The 26866-nt window shown below is 37.8% G+C and overlaps 2 protein-coding genes across 2 annotated transcripts; both read right to left on the reverse strand.

The window, feature by feature from the left end:
• Positions 1-396: 396 nt before the first annotated feature.
• LOC146621151 (arrestin domain-containing protein 3-like) lies at positions 397-8483 on the reverse strand. Its single transcript, XM_085368534.1, has 5 exons — positions 8404-8483; positions 1512-1656; positions 1340-1436; positions 761-1005; positions 397-654 (listed from the first exon to the last, which is right to left on the reverse strand). Exons 1-5 carry the CDS (start codon positions 8481-8483, stop codon positions 397-399), a joined length of 825 nt encoding a protein of 274 aa, XP_085224660.1.
• Positions 8484-11895: 3412 nt separating this feature from the next.
• On the reverse strand, positions 11896-15914 carry LOC146621152 (arrestin domain-containing protein 3-like). Its single transcript, XM_085368159.1, has 6 exons — positions 15406-15914; positions 14526-14673; positions 13533-13635; positions 13157-13422; positions 12917-13011; positions 11896-11966 (listed from the first exon to the last, which is right to left on the reverse strand). Exons 1-5 carry the CDS (start codon positions 15819-15821, stop codon positions 12919-12921), a joined length of 1026 nt encoding a protein of 341 aa, XP_085224285.1. The 5' UTR covers positions 15822-15914; the 3' UTR covers positions 11896-11966; positions 12917-12918.
• Between the last annotated feature and the right edge of the window lie 10952 nt (positions 15915-26866).

A 26866-nucleotide genomic window follows, 5' to 3' on the forward strand; every position in this document is an offset into this window, starting at 1 on the left:
TTATAATTAAATATATTCAATGAGTGTATTTTATGGATTCACAGAATCTGCTCCTGCTGGCCCTGTTCTACTCTACAGCAATAAAGATATTTATGCACTGAGTGGCAAAGATTTGATATTTAAAAATCCATCTGTTAAAAATGTATCAAAATACGCCTCGGTCATGGAAATCTTCTATCATCACACTGATAAAATAAATGAAAATATACATTTTCTCTGAGGCACTAAGTAATGTCTGGAATAAATGTTTTTATAAGTGGCTATATACAGTGATTTTTTATAGATTTCATATCATCTCTGTAACACATCGTGTTACTTCCTTGAGCTATTCAGAATATTTAAATCAGAATCAAAAATAAAAAGAGCCCAGTACCCTCCAAATCTGTAGCCGAGCTTCTAGGACTTTCTGTCTGAACTGTTCAGGGAGGGGTACATGTCATATGTCTCACAGGAAGGTGGTAAGCCATCAACTCCAGGGGCAGCTGGATTTTGTAGAAAGCTTGTCCCTTCTGGAAAGTCAGAGTTTGGAGATGCTTCAAATCCACTGGCTGAATAGTCAGATGACTGCTGCTTATCAGACCCCTCTAAAGCAGGCAGGATGATTATGGGGAACTTGATCTCTGGGTCTGAAGCATACTTCACATCCAGATGGACCTAGAAAGAGTCAGTGCTTATTAGACTCGTAATGCATACTTGATTAAATAAAGATATTAACAAGGCCTGGGAAATACTTTCAGGAAGATGAAATAGGCCTATTCACCCGGAGTCTGTTCTCTAATTTGATGATGTTGCAGTTTAGGACTGAGGCGGTCTCGGTGGAAGGGACGGTGATGATCTTGGTGACTGACTGTGGGATGGCTTCACCCTCCTCTTTCAGGATGTCTTTTGTTTCAAGTTTCCTTTTCTTATTTGCAAAGTAGCTGTTCTTTCTGTAGAGACAGTACTTGAGTTTAATGTCACGAGAGGATTTGTTCTGAACTGAAGCCATGACCTTTATGTCTTCTCCTGGAAAAACAACAACATCAGGTTAAAGTTCTGTCCTACAATATAATTACATTGATGTTATGCTGCATACAAAGCTGTGGAGCTGTGGATTTCAGTACTGCAAACTTTTAAGAGTTTAAGCTGTGTCATCATCTGTTTGATCTTTGCAGGAATGAGTTCGCAAAGGTTTTAAGATTTTCTATATTTCTGCAAAAATATAACACATTTCACATTTAACCAACATGTGCACTACATGCCTTATCTGTCATCATAGTCTATCTTCAGTCATAAAAAGATTCCCTGTGGAGTGAATGTATATTTCAGTAATGTGAGATTGCGAGCAAGTCATAATTACCTTGGAGGAAGGCTGTTTTTGGAATGCTTACATCCATGGCCACTGATCCTGATGTGAAGAGGTTCATCTTCTTATCAGTCATATTTTGCTGCAGAGTCTGAGAAGAAAATCACAATTTATGTACATGCAGTGTTAATTCAGGAGTGTAACATATAGCAGTTTGTAAGGGTACCATAAGCTCTCCATCAAGGTTTCCTTTGTGGATGAGAGTGAACTCTGCCTTTGCTTTGCTGTCTTTTCTCACTGAGTGGCTCAGATTTGCCTCCAATCTATACACAATCTTTCCATGTGAGCCCCTGAAGGAGGAGGGCAGCTCTCTGTAAGACAGGACAATACTATTAACAAATCAAAGTGGGTGAGTGGCAGGATATCATTTAAGGAAAAATTGAAAACACTCAAGAGTGCTTATCCTTATAATAATAGTTTTTTAATAAGTAATTATTGGGGGTTGACTTGCACGGTAATTAAAGTTGCAAGAAAAAAAATATGATTGCAGGCAGGGGCGATTCTAGGATCAGAGCTTTGGGGGGTGCTGAGCACCCAGAGAGCTGCTCAGCCAGGCAAGATAATCTTTACTCGTCACGCTGAGACCCTGTCTCTGTCAGTCCCTGCATCCTTAAATGTCTCCAGTTGTACAGAGTTCCCTCTGGATGTCTCTTTGGTGCATTTAAACCCCTGTTCCTTCCTGTCCTCATCATCTGTTGTCTTCATCTCCGTTATCAGTCATCATAATTTTACCATCTCTGTGCAAGTCTGCAAATTTCTTTATTAAATCATAAGATTCTTAAATTCATCAAGTCTCTCTGTGCTTGGGTCCTTGTCAAAAAAACACGACATCACTGTTTTGTAAATTTTAACACAAGTTAATTCCCACAATTGTGAAAGAAAAGCAAAAGTCTGTAACAAAACCATCAAATCTGATAAAGGTTATTTAAATGCTGCAAAAGAAGAAGGGATTGGAATAAAAAAATACATATCCTAACCTTAATTACTGGGGGAAAATTATGAATGATGATCATAGTGAGTAAGAAGTAAACTGAGGGCATTTTTTGGACAGAGATTCACTTTTAATGTGTATGTATAATACAGATACATAAAAATACACTCCAAAAATAGAGTCCTTGAAATGTACAAAATATTGATAGAAAAATTATAAAAATGGAGGCAACAATGTATACAATGTATGAAAAGATCTTTACTGCAGATACTACTATGGCTCTGCAGATTTTTTATTTTATTTTAACCTATGTCGCCTCACCCTGAGGTTGGAAAATCTGTCTATCACTTTTTGGTGGTCAAGTCTCTCAAGCAGTTTAACAGTTTCTGTTTTGCCTGTCACTGTTCCCTGTCTGTTTTCTTACCTGGTTCTTCCTGACCTTGTACTTTCTCCTCACGTTCCCATCTATCCTCTCTCCCTCTTTGGAATGATAATCACAAATAGACTGTATTCAATTAGATGAAAAAAATATATTATTACGATCACTAATAAAAAAGTCCTCTCTCAGTGTACTTTCAAGCAATTTAAAGTTTTAGATTTTAAATTGGCTGTATAAATTTTAATGGGAGCAACCGGGCGGTCAAATGTCGCTGATTTTATTACACAGTAGGACGGATTGTAGCGAACATGTCGGAAAACACGTTTTCAACACTGTAGGTTACCTGGGTGTAAAGTTTTTCAGCTAAAAAGAAACATGGTCTGACTCCTACCCAACTATATAAAGAGTAACTGAAGGTTAAATGCAGCTAATATGTCCTGTTTTAAGCCAGGCACTCACACCTCAGCTCCGCTGCATCTCAGCCACCATCGCTCTGGCAGAAAGGACGCTAGAGCCAGAGCAGGGGAGAGCCGAGCTGGAACAAACCATTTGGGGAGGGTATCTATACTTTTGTTGTTAAAATGTTCCGTCTCAATTAAGCACTGTATGCTTTTTATATTTTTAGTAGTGTGTCACACAAACAGCAAATATTGTCAAAAAAGTAAGAAATCTTTGGGGGTGCTTTGATTCATTTTGGGGGTTCATTGAAAGACATAAGCGTACTTACCCTGAGATTCCTGAATGACAAACTGCTTGATGGTGAAGTATTTGTCTTTGCTGTAAAAGGTTATGACGGTTTTTCCGCCTTTCCCTTCAGCTTTACAAAGAGTGACTGTATTTTGCATTCCTGTGACAACTCCAGTGTATTTTGTCCTGTAATATAATCACCACTAGCAAAAGTATTGCTTTTGTTAATGGGATCATATCCCACTAAAAAGCTCTTAATAATATTTGGCATAACGCTATCAAACGCTGCACAGTGCTACAAAAACAGCAAGTGCCAGCTAAGTGTGAGCAGCGAGGTTTTCTATCTCATGACGAGAGTCATCTTACAAAGAACTTTGGTAATAATTAAACCACAGGGACCTAAATAAGTGCTAGCACGTGGTTCTCCCGGGCCACCTGTTGTGGGATTGTTGGAAAACTTTGAGCAATATATATGATCATGTGATTGAACTGGGGAAATATTAAATATTTACTAAAAGGAAAGTGCATCTAGGTAAGGCTATTAAAAATAAATAAATATAAAATCCTCATTAATTAGTCTATGGTCAAGCCCTATGGACAAATCTGGTCTCACGCATGTTTTAATGTTTACCCGTTTGTTTCTATTCATCAGCCACTCCAGCTACACAAATTGTCTTCTTTGGGAAAGCCACACCCAAGCCCTCTACTCTTGAGCTATGTTTGTTTGCTTGTTTGTTTATTTGTTTATTTTTTACGTGAACTGTAATCTGTCTAGTCTGAGCTGTATGTAGGACCTCACCTAACACATTCAAACTTGGCCTGGAGTTAATCTCAACTAAAAATCTGAAAAGCTGTGTGAGCGGATATGGCAAAAACGCTGTTCTACCAGGTTGACAAAATCTGTCCCGAGACATGCATATGAAGACCTTCCGAAGCAGGCCGCTATAGAAATGTTTTAGGAAAGAAATGATATGTATGATGTATGAAATATGAGCATGCTGTTTCTGTAAGTGAATGAATGATGAAATTGAAATAATGCAGTTTCCTCAATGAGGTCACTGTTACCACGTGTACATGTAAACAGCATTACTCACACAGCACGTGGTAGCACGTGATATTCCTAAATCACCTGTTGTGGGTGTGTTAAACTTTACAGTCCCAAGCATGGGTCATGTGACTAAACACAGTGGAAATACTCCAGGGAAATATGAAGTATTTAAAGGTAGTGTTACAGAGTGTAGCCAAAATGAAATCTTTATTCTTCTTATTTGAGATTTTTTAAGGTCTTGTCTTTTTACAAAAGAGATGAATAATATATTTCAACTGTGTTTTCTTCTAATGCTTTCTGGACTAAACTCGACTCATCGTAGCACATGACAATTGAGTGTACTACTTATTATACTGCATGCCATTTCATTGCACATATCATACACCTGATTTGATGCAAACATCATTGAACTTTCACATCAATATAACTATATTATTTTCAATTATTGTGGTGTGCCTTGATGATCTGGTTTGTCCTCTGACAGTTTGAAAATACTATAAGGATGTCAGCAGGTTGTGAATATTAATATTAATCCTGTATTAAACTTGTAAAGAGACTAATATTGATCCTGTATATTTGATTTCAGCAAGTAATTGCAGACTACAGGATGCTGAGAAACCAAAAAGTGAGGGAACTTTAAAACCACACCAACATACCAATATATATTTTTCATTACATGTAATATAGGAGATGTCATTTCTGTCTACCCTAATGACCACTGCAGATTGTTACACACTTTTCATCTTAATTATTTGTTATGTTAGTTGTTAGTTATGGATCATGAAGGGAAAGTGGCAAACAGAGACTGCTCATGTACAGCGCCCTGAGTTCTGTGTCTTTGGGTAAGAGGTAAACTGCTAAATTGCACCTTTTCATCCTTAAACCTGCACGCTGCTGCCCTCTATGGGAAATAAGATGGACTGCAGCATATTTACAACCAGGGCACAGTAGCACAACAGCAAGCTCAACTAGTCTGATAACAAACACAGGCATCAAATTTTAGTTGAAGTTCGTGTGTGTTATTTAATTTATGCAAATACTACATTAGATCACCTTAATGCTAGCACTAATTAAAATGGTTCTAAAAGTCTGCATATGATGGACTGTAAGGGGGTGACATCATTGAGATAATAATAAAAGAATGTTTCTGTTCTCATTTTTTATCTGGAACAAAAAGACGCAACCTACCTACTGTAGGAGCAAATCCCAACTCACCACCAGCCTCTAACGTTGGCTTGGAGAAAATGTTGACCAGAAATTTTTCTTTATGTTTCCTTAGGTTGATTCAGCATCAACCTTTGACCTCATTTTGTCTTAAAGCAGTTTTTCAAAATATATATACATATGGTGTAAAATTCTTTATTTGTTCAACTGAGAGCAGCACTCTGGCGCTGCTCATGAGCTTAATTCACCATGGCAGCTAGTCCCAGATAACGTGGGAGTTGTTGAACTCCAGACCACTTAGAGAAGTTTCCTTCCAGTGAAGTCATTTATTTGGCATAAATTGTAATTAGTATACTGGACTGAAGGAAGTTCAAACCACTGATCTCCCATTAGCGAATAATCTATTTGAGCTACAATCATTCCAGCTACATATCTCCAGGAACACATACACAAAAACATAAACAGACACTCAAAGCCTGAAAATAATGCGGGTCATGCTGTTTCAACTCATAGTTCTTTTGTTTACTATTTACAGTGCAGTCTATTGGTATCACAATCTTTACATTATCTGAGACAATCTCTGAAAGATGCTCTGAAAGAGTGTACTGAGATTAGGTATTTTCTATTTTAACATGAGTTTAAACAGAAAACAAGGAAAGCTTTGATCATTTTTTTAAAGTGAAATTTAAATATGGTGAATTTGATCTCTGGCCCTGAGGCATACTTCACATACAGATAGACCTGTGGTGGAAAAAAGATTAAATGTAAGTCTTACTTTTCTCGAAATCAGAGAAAACAGGAAACTAAAACCATAATTTGCATGGGCTCAGTAAAATTGGACAATAGAAGATTCTCTGTCTTTGCTTCTTTTTCCTCTCAGGTTTGGAGTGAGCTGGCTCCTCAGCTTTTTCCTGGGATCATCCTTGCCATCAGCTCGTTTAATCTGCAGTATTTAAAGAACCTGCACTCTCTGCCAGATCATTGCCTGCTCAGTGGTGGTGCTGCAACACAAGGCTACCAATTTATTCTCTCTCCTCTTGCCGACTAGTCGTTTGGTGTTATAGTCGCTGGAAAAAACTCAAGCTGACTCCTACAAATCCTACTCATCTGAATCCCTGAGCTAGTTTACTTATGCTAAAAGAGAAACACTTCCCTGTCACCCACCTGCCTCTCTAGCCTTCTCTCCCCTCAACTTGCTGTAGTAATCAATCCAAGACTACATGACTTCATGCAATCAAAGTAACCCTCACCCATCTCTAGCTTGATCTCTCCTCTTCAGCAGAAATCACTGCGTCACCCCTTTAAAGAGTGCACTCACCTGTTAAACTGTTAGTGAGTCCTGCATTGAAGTCCATATTTACTGACATTATGACTGTTTTGGCACTAAAAAGTACTAAAATCAATCCAACACAAAAATAGCTGAATGGCCTGAAGCAAGTATTTAATGTAAAGAAAGCCTCCTACATAAAATTTTCATGTGTGTTATTAACAGATTTTCTAAAAGGCACATGTCCCACAGTAAGCAGGTAATGAGTGAATCGTTTACTAAGCTGAGATTTTTGGCTGTAATCTTTGTTGCTGCAGGATACTTCTGTTGTGTTCACTCGCATATGTGGGATCAGATTCAGGCTCAAACATGTACAAAGGGATTTGTAAAGTTACCTGTTGTGATGCCACAGCTCTGCAATAGAAAAGCCTCACTTCTGGAGCAAGCGATAAGCAGTTTAAGTGTTTTCTTTAATAATTTATACAATATAATAAGTATATTATCAAGTTAGGTTTGCTGTTAGCAAAATTTAAGTTACTTGTGTTCCTAGCGGGTTTGCCAGTGATAATTTTCAAATGCACTAGCTAACTTCTCGGCTAATGCTAATTGAAAGCTCAGACAACATCACTGGCCATTTGCAATGTTGATGATGATGCAGGAAGAACACCAACACGGAGATAACAGATTGTGCATGGACAACATGCAACATCCATGGTCACTGATCCTGATGTGAAGCGCTTCATCTTCATATCTTCCTCAGTCGTCTTTCTCGATCCCAGTGCGTCTCTACACCTCTCTGCATTAATCATTACTTATTATTATTCGCTGACTCTTTTCCACAGCATGTCTTTTGTGCAGTCTTCCTCCAATCACCTCAATCAGTCGCAGCCCCAGTGGCTGTCCCTCCCTGAGCCTGGTTCTGCTAGAGGGTTCTTCCTGTTTTTCCTCCCCACTGTCACCAAAGCGCTTGCTCAGGGGGTCATACAATTGTTGGGGTTTTCTGTTTTCCTTGTATCTTTTTATCTCTTTTGATTATCTTAAATGTACAGCACCTTGCTCAACAGTTTTTGTTTTAAATGCACTAAATAAATAAATTTGATCTTTTATTATTGTACAATATAAAGCACCTTGAGGCACCTTGAGGCAACTGTTATTGTGATTTGGCACTGTATAAATAAAACTGAACTGAATTGAAATCTTATCTTGGCTGTGGAGTCTTACAGGAAAATCACAAACTGGTTACATGCAGTATTAATATTGCATGTACAATGCACCCCCACTGAGCAAACTCAGTGGGGGTGCATTGTCTGGCAGTTTGTAAGGGTACCATGGATGAGAGTGAACTGCCTTTGCTTTGCTGTCTTTTCTCATCAAGCAGCTCAGATTTGCCTCCACTTCATACAAAGCCTTTCCCCTTGAAGGAGGACATCAGCTCTTTGTGAGATGTGACCACAAACTGTACAAATCAAACTGGGTGAGTGACAGGACATCTTTCAGAAAAGAGAGAACACACTTGAAAGTGTTAATCCTTAAAGTCTGTGGTAATAATAGTTTTTCCCGATACATTTCAGAGACAACTCACTGTGAAGGGACTTGAAAGGTGAATGGGCAGACATGGCAGCCTGACTGGGAACTAAAGCAGTCATTTAAAGAGCGTTTCATTTCTCATTAAAGAAAGGCTTATAAACAGACTCTTGGATTGCTCTTGTCACTGTGGTTTGCTAATTTTACTGAAGGACGGTTTCCACCATGAGGAGGACAAACTAGGAAACAAATTTAGTAAGTCTTCCTTGTATTATTTGTGCTACTAGTTTGAATAGGACAGGATTACATTTACGTCTTGGGAAAAAAAGATCATCTTACAACAGTCAGGGTCTGATTTTGTAAACTGTAAGAATATGTTTAGCGTGTAGACTAGTTTTGTCAAAATACCAGAAAGGCAAAAGAAAAAGAAAAATGATTTTGTAATACAAATTTTAAAAAATGAAAGACAAAGAAAGACCAAAATATATCTATAAAACCTTATAAAAGCATTACGTTATTTTCATTTCACCTACTTTATTATTATTATGCCATCACACTGCCTTGCAACCATTTAGCAAAAGACTAAACTGTTATAGTGGAGCAGGGCTTTGGCTTATTTTTACAGTTTGCCTCAATATACTTTGATAAGTTTGATAGCATATGAAGGTGGACACACCACAATGCATAGAAAACGCAAGGGTTCAAAAAAGTAAGTACAGTCACTTTTGAAAATGAAAAAAACAATGTACTACCCCTATTTTTTTTTATTCCTCAATATGAATAAGTACATCACTTTTCTAGCTGCAATAATATTGGCCCTATACTATGGTCCTGTACTAGTTAATGAACAATGCAAGAAAAACCAAAATAAAATCAATCAATCAAAAAAACAAAAAAACTTACTTATCCTGACCTTCCTCAGTGATAAAGTTTGTCTTGAGTGTATTTTGCAGTCTTGTGACAGCCCATTTGTAATTTATCCTGTCAGAAAATCACTATTGTTGAAAGAATTGCTTTTATTTCTGGGGCTTATATCCCGCTGAGGAGGTCTTAATATTATTTGGCATAACATCCTACTCAGTACTACCGGTACAATAAAGTGATACGTGAGACGGAGAGGATGGAGGTTTTATGAGCAGGTGATGAGGAAGGAATTTGCTGATAGATACTTGGGTTTAATTAATAATTAAACAATATGACCCCAATAAATCATGCTTCCCTAAGAATGTACTGATTTATGCATAGTTTTGTTGTTGCTGTTGTTGTTAATTTGACTAGCACTGCTATGCAAATTCACTAAGAGCTAAATACTACATTTAAAAGCAGTGTGGCCTGTCAGCTTTTTACCTAAAACCTAAGAAAGGCAAAATAACAGCTCCATGATGCTGACAATAGTAGTTGTGAACCACGCAGGCTTGTTCTTTTTGAACTTAAACATTTCGTTGCATGTGCCTCTTTTTCTGGAGACAAACTTGTTTTTGTTTTGAATTCCCACGATTTAAATTGAGTGGCTTCATTATTGCTTTTTGTTTACTGATGTTGTTCTAGTCACAATAAATGAAAATGTTGCACAAAGAAAATGAGTGAAATCAGACAGAATAAAATAAAAAGAAGTGAAACCTTTTCTGCTGAGTCCACTTTGTTTAAATATTATGTTGATTTACAGGTACAATAAACTTTCTAAGCATATATTTGAAATACAGTTGCTCGTTCGAATCAAATCCATCCAGACTTTATCCCGACTCTTAAGCCACTTTTGGTAGTTTTCCCATCCATCTTTGTTTAACAAGCTCCTTATTCTAACTTTGCACTGGAGTTCCTTTGCTTAATTCAAAGTTAAAAATAATCTTTATAAGCAGTAAAATCTATTATTTCTACTGTGTAGACAACCCTCCCTTTAAGCAGGCTATCTTCTGATTGGATGTCTCCTGGGATGACCACATTATGAGTATCCCTTCTTGCCAGCATCACAAAGACCCAAGAGGCAAAATGTTACAGTGATTACTTGTAGATACACTGACCTAATCATTGGCCCAAATATTACCATCAAGATACACCACATCATCTTTAAGAGTAAGAAATACATCACACACACACACACACACACACACACACACACACACACACACACACACACACACACACACACGTGTTCTACTAATTGTTTTTATTTTTATAAACAGTTGAAATGCAAATGATGACAATATAACATGCAGCGTTTGTGAATATGTACATATAAATTTATAAATTTGATAATTTGTCCAAAACTGGACTATGACACTGTTACACAAGTCTCCTTTTTCTTCAGTCACTATGATGAAAAACTTCGCCACAGACTATTCACATCATGTAGATGGAAAGAAAGATTTCCAATTCTAAGACTTTCCAGTTTTAACATCCTTTACCTGGCTATTCTCCTCCAGTCTTGCAGTCTATACTGGCTCTCTCCATGAAAATTTAGTGTTAGAAACTCCATAGTATGATTTATTAAACTTCTGACAGCCACCACATATTTTCTCAGAGATGGAAAGGTCAAGGATTTTATTAAACTTACACCAACACTTATTGACCTTCACCCGAATGCAGTGATATACGCTGTGACTCGTGACGTCGCGTCTAGCCAATGCGCACCATGGCAGCTTTGCAGTACAGCACACCTTATACAAATACATTCACAATAACGTGAAAATTGGTAACAGACGGCTGTAGGGATGATTTTTTTAAAAGTGGCATATATGAGATTATAAAGCATAAACCTGATGTACATCAAACACAACACTCAAAACACATAACACATGTAATAAACTGTACAACAAGCATAAACACACATACAGACACATAAAAGCATACAAATATACACAGTTTTCTGACACAGGTGTGGGAATATATTTGAAGTTCTGTAAGAGCGAGTGCTGAAACCACCCGCACCAGATTTGGATCTTATTCTGAGTGTTGTTACAAGACCTCTGCCTGATGACCTTAAAGGCCTTAGTGGGATTTAATAAATGAGTAAGTCATCGCCGTACTAGGAACACAAGCATAAAGGTGCTCTATTGACTATTGAAAGGATTTTGAGTGTATTACTTCAATCTACTATCAACATGAAAATGTAAAGTTAAGGTAACACATAATTAGTATAGCCAGTCATATTTGGCAAAATATTTTAATTATTTATGCCTACTCAAATGGTGATAGGCTGTATCATCTTCATTAACCAATTCATCAAACAATTTTTCTGATTTTTCTATCGGTGATCAGACAGCAGTAGCTTGTGAATGCTTTGTGCTTCAATGATACACCAGATATCCCAGTTTACAGGGATATCTGGTGTATCGTTTACAATACACCAGATATCAGGAAGCTGTGAAGCAGACTAAAAGAAACTGTAAACTGTTTACAATTTGTCTCTAGCACAAACAGTATCTAAGTCATTTAAAGTAAAAAGGTAAACAGGTAAAAAAAAATGGTTAAGATAAAATGAAAGATGCATCGAGGTCATCAGAGGAAATTAACATGTACAACTGCATGTCATCAACATATGAATGGCATATGAACAGTAACACGTGTAGGAAGAGCAGTGGTGATATGCTCCATGTGGATCCTCAAAAACACCTTGTGTTGCTGCACAAAGGAAAAATGAAAAGCTTGTGAAAATATCATGCTCGCTGTAAGTCAATGCTGAGGTAAAAGTAGATTTTTCTCATGGTATATGTGCTATATGTTATGAAATAAAATACATTCACTAATTTCTTTAAAAAAATATGTTAAAAAAAAATTGTCTATAAAGTTAAGATTAAAATTTGGTTTGCAATTAATTCCAGAGTTTATTTACAGTTAGACTGAGAAAAAACAACTAACAGGTTTGTAGGGATGGAATCAAACCATTATGTTGCTATTCGAACTATTTAACTCGCTTCCTCTTGTGTCTTGTTGTGAGCTTTGCTTTGTGTTTAAATGTCTTAATTATCTCCTCATTGCCATCCTCAATTCCTAACCAAGCCCCTGTATGTATATACAGTCTCATCATTGTTGAGTCATCTGTGTTCTCCTTTGATTTCTGTTTTTTGAATATCTTCATGGTCTTACTAGATTTATGTTTTTATTAATTTTTGGGCTTTGTTATTTTGTTTATTGAACTTTGTACCAATTCAAACAAATGGCTCACCTTTTTCTATGAAGCTCTACAATCTGTGTCTGAAACTATGGGTCCTTATCGCTCTCTAATCGACACACAGCATACTGTGACAACACTGAAGAGTAAATGTTTAAATGCCTCAATGAATTCTGTCAGATTAACCCCTGAGTACTGTGAACACAGATTTTTTTTTCATGACAATGCATAATTCTTCTTCCCCAAGTTATTGTTATTGCCTTATTCGTCAAGACTGCGGTGCACAGATGATGTTTTGCATTTTGACCAAAAGGGAGACATTTTAATACAATATTAAATCGACATTAAGCTGTGAACATTTAAAACTCACAAGTGGAAAAAAGGCCACCCCCAATGCAACATCATACCATTCTGCATCATGTATTATTATCTTGTAATAGTAGAAACAAATTTTACTTACAATCACACTGGGGGATAAGTTTGCACGGGGGTATCACACAGGATGATTGGAAACAGCACAACGACCTCATCCAATGCTCCTACGTGGAGTTTAACCTGCAGGAAACAAAAAACAGAAGCTCATTAGATTTTAATGAATAAAAAAAGAAATGGATCCAAACAGGCTTTTGCTGTCTGAACAGCTGAGGTAAACTGGATTATCAATACATCCATGACTTCTCAACCCATCACAGGTACTAACCTCAATAATGTAATCAACAACCAGAATGCTGCACTCTGAGATGGTTAAAGATGCAGACGAGGGAATAGCGAGCATGATCTCAGTGCGTACATAAGAAACCTGAGCACCAACAGGTTCTCCTGACACACACGCCAAAGTTTTGATAGCCATCTTCCTGTTGCGCTTACTGTGGGTGTAGAAAGTCTGTTTCTGTTGCAGCTTCACCTTCGGAGTAGCTGTTTTAGATGAAGGGTTACTAAATTCACAAAATATTTTCACTGTTTCGCCTAGTGGAAGAAAAGACAAAGTGGCAAGTTATTTCAATCAAATTCTTCAAACTTAGCTATTATTATTGATTATACAGATAAAACGATTATCTGATGGATGGAAACCATACCAGGGGTGAAAGCTTTCGTCGCTACACTAACTGTCAGAGTGACGGGACTGGAGTTACACCACAAGCTACACGGTGTCACGCTGTTTGAACCTGAGAGTGGCGCCTGCAGAAAAACAACACACTGATAGTGCCACAGATAAAAAAAAAGAAAAAAGAAGTGTAATATACCAATACTACACTGTTTTGGTTTTGGGATTACGAGAAATCAACACCTATTTATTACTCTTATGCAGAAAAAGTTGCACAAAATGAGCATCAGCGGACCAAATCAATCAAACAATGGCTTTAGAATAATATGAAGAAATGGAGCAATCCCATCATTCTCTGTTTCACTGCATATTTGCAGTAGCAGCTCAGGTTCCTTTGGCATTGCATGGTGGAACCGTATAAAACTCCAAACATATCCAACATTTGCTATAGTTACAGTAACAAAAAAAACCCCCAAAAATCTTAAATTCATCACTTTTGGTCCCATAGTTACTCAGAGCCTCGGTGGGATTCATTTATTAGAAGTGAGAGCTTGTGTACAGTCTGGTTTGTGTCCATTTATTCGAAAAATACGTCTGAGAACATGAACAACTGAAGCACAATACAAGGTTCAATATAATAGTGGTCATTCAGTCTGTGTTGGTTACGACTGGAACATAATCAGATTTTAAAGATGTAAATTGTCTCTAAATGCAGTTAGACAACTCTGAATCATTCTTGTACAATAATTGCTCCCATAGGGTTGAATGAAAGTACAACAAAGCAAACCTGGGGTTGCAGAGCTTTTTCAAAGTCAACATATTGAGTTGTGAATGCAGGAAAAACATAGGTGTGGCAAGTAATTTCAAATTTTGGTTCACTTAAAAGGATTCCTGGGACAATTAGTCGAACAAGGTGTACTTAGGGAGGCCTGTGAGAAATATCAGTTTGATTACAGAGAAACTGCAGACACTGCAACAAAAACAAGGACTCCTCAGCTGATTCATCTGAAAATGCACCACTTACATTCAACCCTGGCTGGTTGGTATCAATGTGGTTTACAAACTTAAGCTCTGTCACAAAGTCCTTGGACATACGCCACGGTCTATTAATGCCCACTGTCAAGGTATATGCTATTTTTCCGTGAACCCCATGAAAGGACGATGGGAAGTTTCTGGGATGCAAAATAATAGAAAAGATAGAAAAAAAAGTGATTCAGGCGCATACAAATTCAACAGTTTTACAATAAACAATAAAAGTAAGCATTATGTTAATGAATCAAAAGGTTGAACTACAACACAAGTTGTAGGTTTTGGATTTTAAAAACCAAGGGCCCATTCTTATCTTATATCTACCAAAATCCCTTCATTTTTAACAGTGGCTCTTTACTTAAGTCAAATCTACAGTTCCTGATTTCTTAGCTTTTTGCATAATTGTCACACTTGCATTTTTCAAATCGGCAATCAAATTTAATAGCAGACAAATATAACTCAAGTAAATACAAAATGCACTTTTAATGAAGATCTAAGGGGGGGGGGACACACCAGCCCTCGAGGACTGGACTTCGTTTTTAAATCTTTTAGCCTGCTTGACTTTGTCAGACACGTTCTGTTTTAGTGATATCTTCATTCAACACGTCTGGGAGTAATCAGGTCTGGGTGCTTTTTGTGAACTTAAACTCAGCTTTCCAAAATAACATGGCTATTCACCGTTCATTCATGATTTAACAAATAGAAATGCATTTAGCATTTTTTTAAAGGTTATCATTGTCTATTAAAATTTGTTTGATGAAAAAACTAACTAACTAAGAAATCAGGAAGGGGGTAAAGACTTTTGTCAGCATGCCTCCCTGAGTAAAACGCTTCACACGCTAGTGGGTGTTTCACAGTTAAATGGTCATACACACCCTAGTGGGAGCTGACATGTGAACGGATACACATGCGTCCCGAGTTGAAGTTTTGTCCCACGAGTAGCTATAAGAAAAGGACAAAGACAGTGACTGTTTGTTTGCCATGTATCACTGCGTCCAAACAGCACCAGTAACAGCATACCCCTGTCTTCTTGCAAAATAACTCCTTTTAAGTCGAAGAAGTCCAGCCTTGCAGAGTAACGTTTCCTCGTTTCCTGTTTCCCTCCACCTCCTCCGGCGGTCCAGTGCACATTCACGTTTCCCTTCAGCCTCGTTGTTATTGAAGTGATCTTTGTTTCTTTTGTCAGATCAAAAGAGATGTGACCTATGATTTGGTCGCCACTGGAAAAACTATTTCGTCCATCGTGCCTGATAAAATTGATTTTGAAATTTCGGATTGTCTGCTCGAACATCGCAGAGAAACAAAACTAAAGACAAGTCTTACAGGAAAGAAAAAGTTTAATACGTCTGATAAATGCAATCAGACAGAAAGTGAGAACAGCCGAATCGAATAACTTTTTTCTAATCAACAAAAATAAAACTGCGTAGGCGACACGCTACTCCGGGGGGATCGCCCTGACATTGGGCGGGGTCACGGGTCAAGTATTCCGTGACCTCCGTGGATCCGTCGAAATGAAAAAAAAAAAAGCATTTTAAAGTTGTCGCTTTTCGTTCTCCATTTAGCTCCCGTTACTTTTACATTTGAGATATTCACAACCACCTTTGTTGTTGTTGTTGTTTTTACATGAAAGTAACTAATCTACTTTTAGTAAATATGAGTTGAGCCTGTTTTGATAAATATTCATATTTATGAAGCTGTAACATCCCTGACGTGTTGCTGTAATGTATTAACTTATGTGTGATTAACTTTTTTCTTATGGAAATATCACTGATTGTAATTTACGACTATTTAATTTATTATTATTCAATTACTTAATTTATTTTATTTGATGGATCTTTCCTTACATTACATAGTTTATTTCTTATGTAGATTATTTTTTAAAAATTAAATTAGATTGGTTTCCATTGATAGCATTCTTCTGACAAACTGGAGACTGTAAGAAACAGTTATAATACACAGTACAACCAATTTATTAGAGCACCACCCAATGCTTATGCCCCACAGCTGACATAAATTAACAGTACTGGTAATATCCAAAATAACTACACCAGTATTCTCCAGCTGTTTAATCAAAATTATATATTTTTAATCTATTTTTATTTTTTTATTATTATTATTGTGTTACAATTATTGTTTTGTTTTGTTGTTTAAGTTAACATTTTTACAAAAGCTGAAAAAAAAATAGTAAGTAAATAACAATATAAAGTTTTTGTAAAATATTTATGTTTTCCTGTGTTTCTGACAGAAGGCTTTGTGAATTTTCTGAGCACTGTATATAATATAAAATCATCTGTCTACACAGGTATTATTGGGTTACACAACCAAATCCCTTTTTTTCCCTTTTGCTTTTCTTCCTCTTCCATGCTTCAAAATAACGTTTTGGCCTCGAGGTACTGCTTTTCTCATCTGTCTAATTAACTGTGTTTTTCTAATCTAAATGTGATCTCTTATTATAAGAGGAGACAGACTGTATCCACAATGAAACATTTAGAAAAAACTATCATCATCAAGGTTGTTAAGAGACTTACACTTTCATATTTCAAAGCAAGTATATTTCTTAATGATGAACATTAATCAAAATTTGAAGTGCAAGTTTGACACTGAAGAATGTTTTATATATATATTTTTCACTTATGAATAATTAACTTCAAATTGTTTGGAAATGTTTTTACAACACTTCCCAGATTGATGTGCAGTAACAATGTAATGTCTTTCCTGCTTGGCATTGTGTTAACACAGACCCACAAACTGCTAAAACCCCTGCTTTAGATGCGCTCACACTTGCTGATGATCAGTTGGCATTTGATTAGCACCACCTGTCTGCTACTTACCCTTTTAATTCCTATGAAAGCAGTAAGGGTGTACTTAGCTTTTTGCACACTGCTTCTGAATTTTGGCTCAGTTTCTGTTAAATAAATAATAACATGGTGTGATATGTCATGTTTTGTACTTCGCTTTTTTAATGTCTTGCATCGAGAACTGAAAGAGAGCAGGCTTTCCTTGACATGACTGTAGTTGAACTAGCCTGACCTTTTAACAATGTGTAATTGTTACACCACTAGATGGCACTCCATACTTTATTGAGGCACTCTATCATATATTGTAAAGCCATGCATTATTATACAAAAACATACTGACAACATCACTCGCCATTGCAAAACCCAAATGTCATGTTTCCATTATGTGGAAATCAATTATTTCAGAACTACTCACTGAATAAGCTGCAGTGGCATTTTACTGTGTTATGCTTTAATAAGAAGTGTTTTAACTCCCCTTTGATGGGTTTATAGTACACAATACAGCCATAAAATGAAGATAATGACCCATTAAAACTGACAGCTCACGACATTTAAAAACTCCTGGCACAAGTTAACCTGGACACATATCTTTTCAGACCTGCTCGCTTGCCACTTTTGAGAAGGGAATAGACCAGTCAGCAGCCTCTTTAATTTCAATGGAGAGTATAGTGAGCCACAACATGCAGTGCAAAGGACTTACGGGAGTTTGTGATTTCGGCAGCCAAATATCACTATGTGTAAGAGACTTGCTGCTTTGTAGTGCATATATACAGGATGTTAAAACATATACAAGTGACTGACAGCGATCACAGACTACCCCACACAGATAACCGTTCACATTAACTGTTCAACGCTGCCAGTAGAACACATTTTACCATCGAGTTTAGAGAAGTTACTAAGAACATCTTTCATTAAACCGACCTTCCAGTCTGGTGCCAATATTATAAAGGCCTGAACATTTATTTTATGGTTTATGTTATATGTTTTAGGTGTGCGCGTGTGTGTGTGTGTGTGTGTGTGTGTGTGTGTGTGTGTGTGTGTGTGTGTGTGTGTGTGTGTGTGTGTGTGTGTGTGTGTGTGTGTGTGTGTGTGTGTGTGTGTGCGGGCCTTTATAAATGTAAATGTTTGACAAGACTGTTTGCAATATTTAGATCATAATATCAAGACAGCGCTTCAGCTGCATTTTAAAACAGGACGAGCTGAAAAGCAGAGGTCGGTTTAATCAACAAACTTTAACGATGTCTGTTATTCAACCACTCAAAGACTCCAGGCTTATAAACAATGGAAAGAATTTACTGTTGCAATAGCGCGGGAGACGCCACTTGTGGAAAGCTCAAGATCCCAGCTGTTGCAGAAGAACTTTGGTTTTGTTAACAATTACAATCCCTTTAACACTAGCACCAAGTCTAGCTAGTGGATAAGATAACATATAAAGCACAGGAACCATTTCTCCTCTGCTTTTGTTTACCTTTGTTGGACAAAATAAAAGATAAAATCTCACGGAGCCATTTTAAACTGTAAATTAGTTCATTAACTTTAGCTAGTAGTTATTTTACTGTTTACAGTTAATTATTATTTCAAGGTTGCAACTTGTTTACAACATTAGATTTGGTCTTTTTTCTATTTTTCACTCATTTTCAGTCCCGTCCTTGTACCTGATCATTTCTGGAAAGATGGTTTTTGTCTATTAAGATACTTAAACACTAAACAGTGAACCATTCAGACCTAACTTGACAAACTGAACCACACAAAACAGATAAATTAGCAAGACACTGGTTTTAAATCGTGTCGTTACGCAGGTACATTGCTGACAGACAAACTGAAATGTTTGGGAGAATATAGTCACTTTACCTGTTTTATCTTCAAAGCAGATTTTTGAGTCAAAAAGACCTGAATGACAGAGTGAATGATCTGAAGTCCTGCAACGAGTCTTCTCAGAGTTGATGCAGTGTAGTAAAAGTTACCTGGTTGTTGTGAATCTGGAAATTTAAAGTGAATGAGTGTTTGGCACATTTTGCTATTACGCTAGAGAGTTGTAGCAACATGATCTGCTGATTCAGATCTTCACATGCGCGTGTGTGTGTGTGTGTGTACTGCTTGAGTGCACTAGCACACACGACCATTCATAATAGGCTTAGCAGTTTCTGATAAGGGCACCTATCAGGTTTAGTTGAGCTCATGGTGACTTGACTTTTCCTGCCAACTCAGTAAATCAACCACACGTAGTATGATGGCTGCGCACACATCTGCCTATCCATATCTTTATCTCTGAGATATCACATCACAGTGTTGGTTAAACCACACAGCAGCTGGTATTCTGATCTCGTCAGCTGGTTCGTGCAACATGTTTCCATCATTATCAAAGTTTCTGTATTGCAGACTGTTTTCTTTTGTTTTACATGAGCTCGAATTGTGGATTTGCTTGTGATTCTTCTTTTTTCTTGTTACATTTCACCACTTTAATGTCCTCACAATCTTGATTTCTGAAATGATTTCTGTTTTGGCTACATGTAACCCCGTTGTTTGTTGTTCAAGAGGAGAGCAGACATTTCAGTAATTCAGACCTAAATCCAAAGTGAAGTAAAAGAACCCAGAGGATAAGCCGCGTTATTGATCTGTAGTTTCTACACACCGCCTCTCTCCTCTAGTTAATCCACAGGGTCAGCTCTAATGACATTGAGGAGCTCCTCTGGCAGTCAGCACTGCTGCCATTTGCAATTTAGATAGAGGGAAAGGAGACGAGGAGGAGGAGGTGTATGAGGGTGAAAATGAGGAGAGAACCTGAAAGACGGGGGAGAAAAGGAAAAGATGAGGCAGAGAACTGCGGTAAGCTGAAAGAGAAAGACAGGAGGGATGCATGCACTGCAGGAAAAGATTTTGGGAAGGCAAAGACAGAAAATACATCAGGTGGATTTGAATGACAGGAAGTCAGAATGTGGAAAGAGTTGGGGCAGCTTAGTTGTGCACATCATGTCTTACAAATGTATGACAAATGACACCAAATCCAAATACATACTATGAAAATAAACAGTTCAAAATTGGGGGAAATATGCTTATCCGCAGTTTTCCTGATGGTTATGTGGAAATTTTGTCTCCAGCTTAGTTAGATCAGGATAAAGACAAAAAATTAATAGGAACTGAAAACACAGCTTTCAGTACCAAACTGTAAAAATATGAATTGTTCATTTGAAAAGCAGGAGCTCTGTGCACACATAAGAATCTCCTCATCTAACGTCAGCATGTTTCTAAAATCTCATAACTATTCCTTAAACCAGGATGTGGAGGAACCTTAGTGTCTGATGGAAACATTTAACATAGAGCTTCAAAAGAGAACTTTTACATTTCTAATAAGGCTCATGCTGAGAGGAAAGGATTAACTATGTCAGACGTTTTTCTTCAGTTATGTCTTTTCTTTTCTATTTTGCACTGGCTGATAGAATTCCTGCGGCAAAACAGGAAAGCGCAAAGGGAACAGTTGGCAAACCTAATCTTGTGCAGATCCTCTGATAGCTTTCTTCTCCACAAACAATGCTGGTCCAGACTAGAAAGGCTCAAGAAGGGTGCTGAAAGACCCAACAACCAGGCAGAGCCAAGCTCTCTATCAGCCTCTGACAGCTCAACACTCAGACACGTTCATTTAGTGGCAGGAAGATATAGCTAAATCACCTCAGAACAATCGTGCCACTTAATGCTTCATATCCTCTGTTGTTGTTGTTTTTTTCTTTTTGTGTGCTTTTATCATTTCATTTCCGTGCTTCATTTAAAATGTTTTTTCTAAAGCACGGGCTACTATTTTTCCTCTTAAACAAACTAATTATTCTCTTTCTGTTGTTTGTTTGTGAGAGACCTTTTTAAATATCTAAATTCATGTCTGTCTTTACGTTAACTAATTCAGTCCTCGTTCCTGTAATGATGTTTCTGCACTATTTGCACAATGAGAGACGACCTGTTTCTTGCTCTCTGGGAAGTTTACCACAAGATGAAGTAACGGTACGAAAAAATACTATTTTAAAAGAACATCACAGATTGCGGTCTGTGTTTCTTTGTGGTCGGACTTTAAAAGCTATTGCCACCATGATGTCATTACCACAGAGCCAGTGCTACAGCTAGTGAGTCAGAAACTGCAGGGTTCTGTAATGTAGACTACAAATCAGTCAGTCAGAGTGTGTCTGTCTCACTGCCTGTGGTTAACACACAAACAACCCACACACAATTGTCAGCCCACATGCTATATTCATGTCTAAAGTTAATGTCTAAAGTACTGCTCCATCTCAGAGTATAAGAGTTACCTCAGTAAAACAAAAGAGGTGCTTTGTTCCATCGTCAGGCTAAATCCTCCCTCAGCAATTACCGTTCACCTTCCTAAGACCTCGGCGAGGAACAGAGCAACACTCTTTCTTTTAAAGCAGGCAGTGGAGCATGAAGACAGTGGCGCTCTACAGTCAAAGCCAGATCGCCGTTCTTCTTCATCATCTGCCTGTGTCTGGAGCTTTAAATAAAATCTTCTGATTCTGTTAGTTTCCACAGCAGGACCGTTTGTCATTGTTTCACACATAAGAAAAAGGCGTTTCTAGTGAGAGAATGGCAGGGGATCACTAAAGTCACTGGTACTACTACTGTGGGAAGCAATATCTTGTACGTTTTCATGGCAATCCCTATATTTTTAAACTATGTACACACAAAAGATACACACAAGCCTACTTCTAAAATTCTGCACACGTCTGCTTGTTTAAATCAAATATTTGCCTTGAAAGGTATGGAAAATCTTTTGCCAACAGTGGTAATGCTTAAAAATCCACTCGGTCTCCCCTCAAAACTCTTATTTTATAAATCAGGGAAGAAAGAGATGTCATCACTCGAATCACTTTTGCCTTGACTCTTCATTAAGCTTTTCCCATTTCCCATTTAAGTGTAATGCAGCTTTGATCACATTATCAGGCACTAAAATGCCATAAAAGACAAGTTGGAATGAAAAAATGACCCTTTCCAGCACACTGTAGTGCTCTCACTGCTGCTGCAGTTGTTTACATCGGGGCCGGTGGGAGGCTTCCAGACGCAAAGGTTCTGACAGTCTATCAGTGGAAGAGGGTTTTTAATATGGCCACACAACCTCTGTCCTGACCTTGATGCAGGACCATCCATCATCTAAGCTTAGAGGAGACATAAGGTTGAGAGGTGTATCCACCAAGGTTAGAGTTTTCAATCCTATCACGCATTCTTAACAGTAGTATAAAACCTCTGTTCTGATTTCATATTAAAGCCCCTACGTGTGGGATTTGCAAGGGGTTGTTCAGAAAAATACTGTGGCAGTGATAAATACAGACGGATAAGTAGTGCTGATAATAAAAGTTAATATTTTACTGTTAATTGGTATTATGGGATTGAGTTCAAAGTTGCCTGAACTCTTAGATGTGAGGGCCTAGATGAGACAGACAGCTATCTTACATTTACTTTCGGCCACTCTGTTCATATCTATTTAGGTATTTAGCAGGCTAGTCTTAAAGTTGTACTAGCAACTGGTTGCCTATTTAAAAATCCCTTAGCAGTGGAGCTACATTAGCATTCATTTCACATTGTTTTAAAAGCACAATACTTTCTCCTTTTTTTTGGTCCCTATCAACACTCGAGGAAATATCTGCAGCTGACTTTGTCTGTCTCCCGGTGCTGCTCTGTAGTGTACAGAAGACTTTTAGAAGTTGTTTAATGAGAGCGTTTGCCTGCTGTGGCTGGAAACAACACTCATGAGAGAAAAGAGAGTGAACCAGAGTCAGAAAACCAAAGAGCTTAAAGATGTGGAAAATCTCCACAGAGCTGAGGAGAAGTGCAGAGTTAATTCCAATATCCCATTTCAGAAATTTGCCAAGTTTGGGATTAAAAAAAGAATAGCTTGTCTTATTTTAGCCCTAAAACAACAATTTTTTTGTATTATTATTATTGTTATTCTTCTCATTATAAAGGTTATCATTATTATTAGTAGTAACAGGACTTATAGTGATAATTATTCACATGGATTATAAGTAAGAAGTGTTGAAACCTACACTACCCTCTTCCTTTTATCTTTTTGCATGTTTGTCACACAAGTTTCAGATCATCAAACAAATTTTATAATAGACAAGGACAACTTGTGTAAATACAAAATAGAGCTTTAAATGACAATGAAGGGAAAAACGTTATCCAAACATACCTGGCCCTAAAAACTAACTGGTTGTGTCACCCTATTGAGAGAAGAGACTTTAACATCTCTGGAGAAAGTTTGCCCCACATTTCTTTAATTCAGTCATATTGGAGGGCTTTTGAGCATGAATGCCCTGCCTAAGGTCATACCAAAGCATTGATTAGGTGACAGCTAAACCTTCATTTTGTTTTTGGTTTTTTTGAGACATTCAGAGGTGGACTGTCCTGCTGCATGGGCCAGATGTTCCTTGAGGTTTAGGCAACGAACTGATGGTCGGACACTCTCAGTCGGGATTTTCTGGTAGAGAGCAGAATTCATGGTTCCATCAATTACAGCAAGACTTCCTGAAGCAGCAAAGCAGCCCCAGACCATCACACTACCACCATCATTTTGCTGGTATAATATTCTTTTTATGAAATGCTGAGTTCATTTTCCACCAGATGAGTCAAACCTTCCAAAAAGTTCAACTTTTGTTGCATCAATTTCAAGAATATTTTCCAACAAGTCCTGGGGATCATCAAGATTTTTTTCACAAATGTGAGACTAGGCTCTGGGTCCTTTTAGGTCCTGGTTTTCTTCTTTGAACTCTCCCATTGATGCCATTTTTGGAGTCATTTTGGTCAGCTGGTCACTCCTGGGCAGGTTCCAAATTTTCTCCTTTTGCAGATAATGGCTCACACCGTGGTTCACTGGCGTTCCGGGCCTGTAACCCTCTCCAGACTGATAGATGTCAATGATTTTGTTTCTCATCTATTCTTGAGTTTCTTTAGCTCATGGCATGACACCTTGCTTCTTGAGATCCTTTAGCCTACTTCACTTTGGTTTGGTTTTGTTTTAGTGGCTTTAGTTAGGATACCAGGAAAAGGAGATCACTGCCATGAAATTGTGTGTGTACCACCTGAAGAATGCCTATAGTCCTGCCTGTTCTTTTATTTAAGCTCCTTGTGCTCTCAGTGTTGAAGATCTGAGAATGTGCTTTTGGCTGGCAGCATGCAAGCTGTGTCTTTGTTGCACACTCATACACATTTATGCTCACACACACACACTCATCCAATCCCCACGCTCCCATTTTGTTTTTTGGGTCGCACTCATCTGCAGCCTTATTACCCAGAGTCCTCTGCGGCAGCCCGATCGCTGCTCTGCTGCTGGAGTGTTCTGTTAGTCACATCAGCACCCAGCACACGCTCAGCTCAGCTCAGATCATCAGGAATTTCACCGATGGAAAACCTGCTCAGAATTCAGAAGAAGCCTGTGCATACATCTAATTGTGATGGAGTTTTCCACCTTGGCTCAACTGCTCTTTTTTTCTCTGCTTAGTCACAGGATGAAATGCTCTTTCATCTCAGCAAATTAACTGAAGAAATTAAACTGAAAAAAGTCAGTTTTGCATGTCTGAATCAGGATTGTTGCATTGCCTGCTCCCATAGTAAAACACCTATACTATCTTCCAATCACCGTGACTATTTGAGTCTTCAGTAGACTCATTTACCAATCATTATAGTGGCTATTTCTAATTTAAGATACAGTACAGTGGCCATCACGGTGTGCAAGTCACTCATTATAATAAAGTGATATCATCTGCACAATGTTTGAACATCTGTTGAGTGGAAATGCCCAAGGCCCTTTTTTTTTTTAGTAATAAGCCATTTAACAGCTGCTTAATTGGTGTATGAATCAGCAACTCAGATCTGCATTTACTCTGGCTCTGCCATTACTTTTACATTTTTATAGCTCTGAGAAACTTAAATGCTGAATGAGAACAGCACGTCAACAGTTATGTTTCCATGTTGCAAAATTCTTGGGAACAAATTAGAAACGAATGTGACCGCATGAGCGCCACATGATGCTACAGATGATGCTTTCGCTGAACTTTAAACACCACTGTATACACTGCATCTCTCTTTTGGGGGGTGGTGGGGTTGTTTGATGGCGCCATTAAATGTTTGCCGGGCTGTCCAAACTCCTTTAAAACAAAAACAGGCCAGCACTTGAGCTAGCGAGGAATCTTATTTCAAGTTAAATACATATTGGTTGGTTGATTCCCTGCAAAGAACTGACAGGCTATTTTACAACCAGGCATTAATTTGTTGAGTCAACCAGCATCAGAACAGAAGAGTTGGCACAGCGGGGCCTGTATTTTCACGACTGCTTGAAGTCGGTGAGACGTAGAATGATACTAGACATGCTTATTAGGATGTTTTCAACTCTTGCTTCCCTGTTGCATCAGCTGCAGGAAGCAAACACTTTTTTTTTTCCTTGAATGCCAAGTTTATTTCACAGCCCAGTCTGGATGATCTTGGGGCTGCAGCGCTTCCTTGTTGATTCCTTTTAGATAAACTGTGTAACCAGTTTGTAAGTTGACTCGCTTTACAGTGCTAATCAAATTACACCCACAGGCAAATTGTTTATACGGGCAATATCAGAAGTATCACTGTGCTTATGAATGCAACTTTTATGGTTTTTTTACACAGTAATAGAGAGAGTTTTGTCACACCCCCCCCCCCCCCTCCCCAACACACACACAATCACACAATCGTTTATGTCACCTTATTCATATGTGCATCTACATGCAAACATCTGTACATGTGTGTGCATTTAGTGCATTAGCATGTTACTCATTTGTATTATGTGTTTCCATGTTTCCCAGTGTCCTAGTTTCTTTTTTCTTTTTGCAAGAGAAAGCATTTTTAGCAGGTGAACAGGTGAGCTTCTGACTGCATCCAAATGAAAGAAGACTGATTTAGCTCAGTCTATCCTCCGCTGTCCGCTTTAGTAAACAACTGTTGAAACAGCGTTACATCTCTAATTCTGACACCAGCATTTAGTTGAGAGCCCCCCCCCCAAAAAAAGAAAAAACAAAACAAAACAGTGTGACAAGGTATACTATTGTTCATGCTAAATTATTTACTGAGACACAAGCTTCTGTAAACTTCAGTAGCAATTAATCTGAAGAACCTCTTTTGTGTGAGAGCTTAATCGTTTGCTAATTAGCGTCCTTGCTAACAGACACTCTCAGTGGAAATATACGATTACATAGCCCATCGACAGGGTCAGTAAACAAAGGCTGTTTGCCAAAATACCAAGGCAGTTGGTGTAAAGGGAAAATATATTACTTGCGCGTGTGTGTGTTGCCTACTGTGTGTTAATACTATTTATGTGACATACAAGAGGCAAACAAAGTGTGCCTCAGAGTATCAAGAGAGAAAAAGAAATGGGCGGATTTTGGATTTACCCCGTAGATTACGGTGATTTTGACTGTATTTTCTATTTTACTAAGTGAATATGCTCACTTGCTTATAAATGACTTGAAGATGCAAAGCTAATAAAGAGTGCCTATTAGGTGGAATAAGAAACATCATTTAA

Source organism: Diplotaxodon limnothrissa, linkage group LG12 (genome assembly GCF_057381915.1).
Source record: "Diplotaxodon limnothrissa isolate DT_005_m linkage group LG12, D_limnothrissa_male_GT1.1, whole genome shotgun sequence".
Taxonomy (NCBI): Eukaryota; Metazoa; Chordata; class Actinopteri; order Cichliformes; family Cichlidae; genus Diplotaxodon; species Diplotaxodon limnothrissa.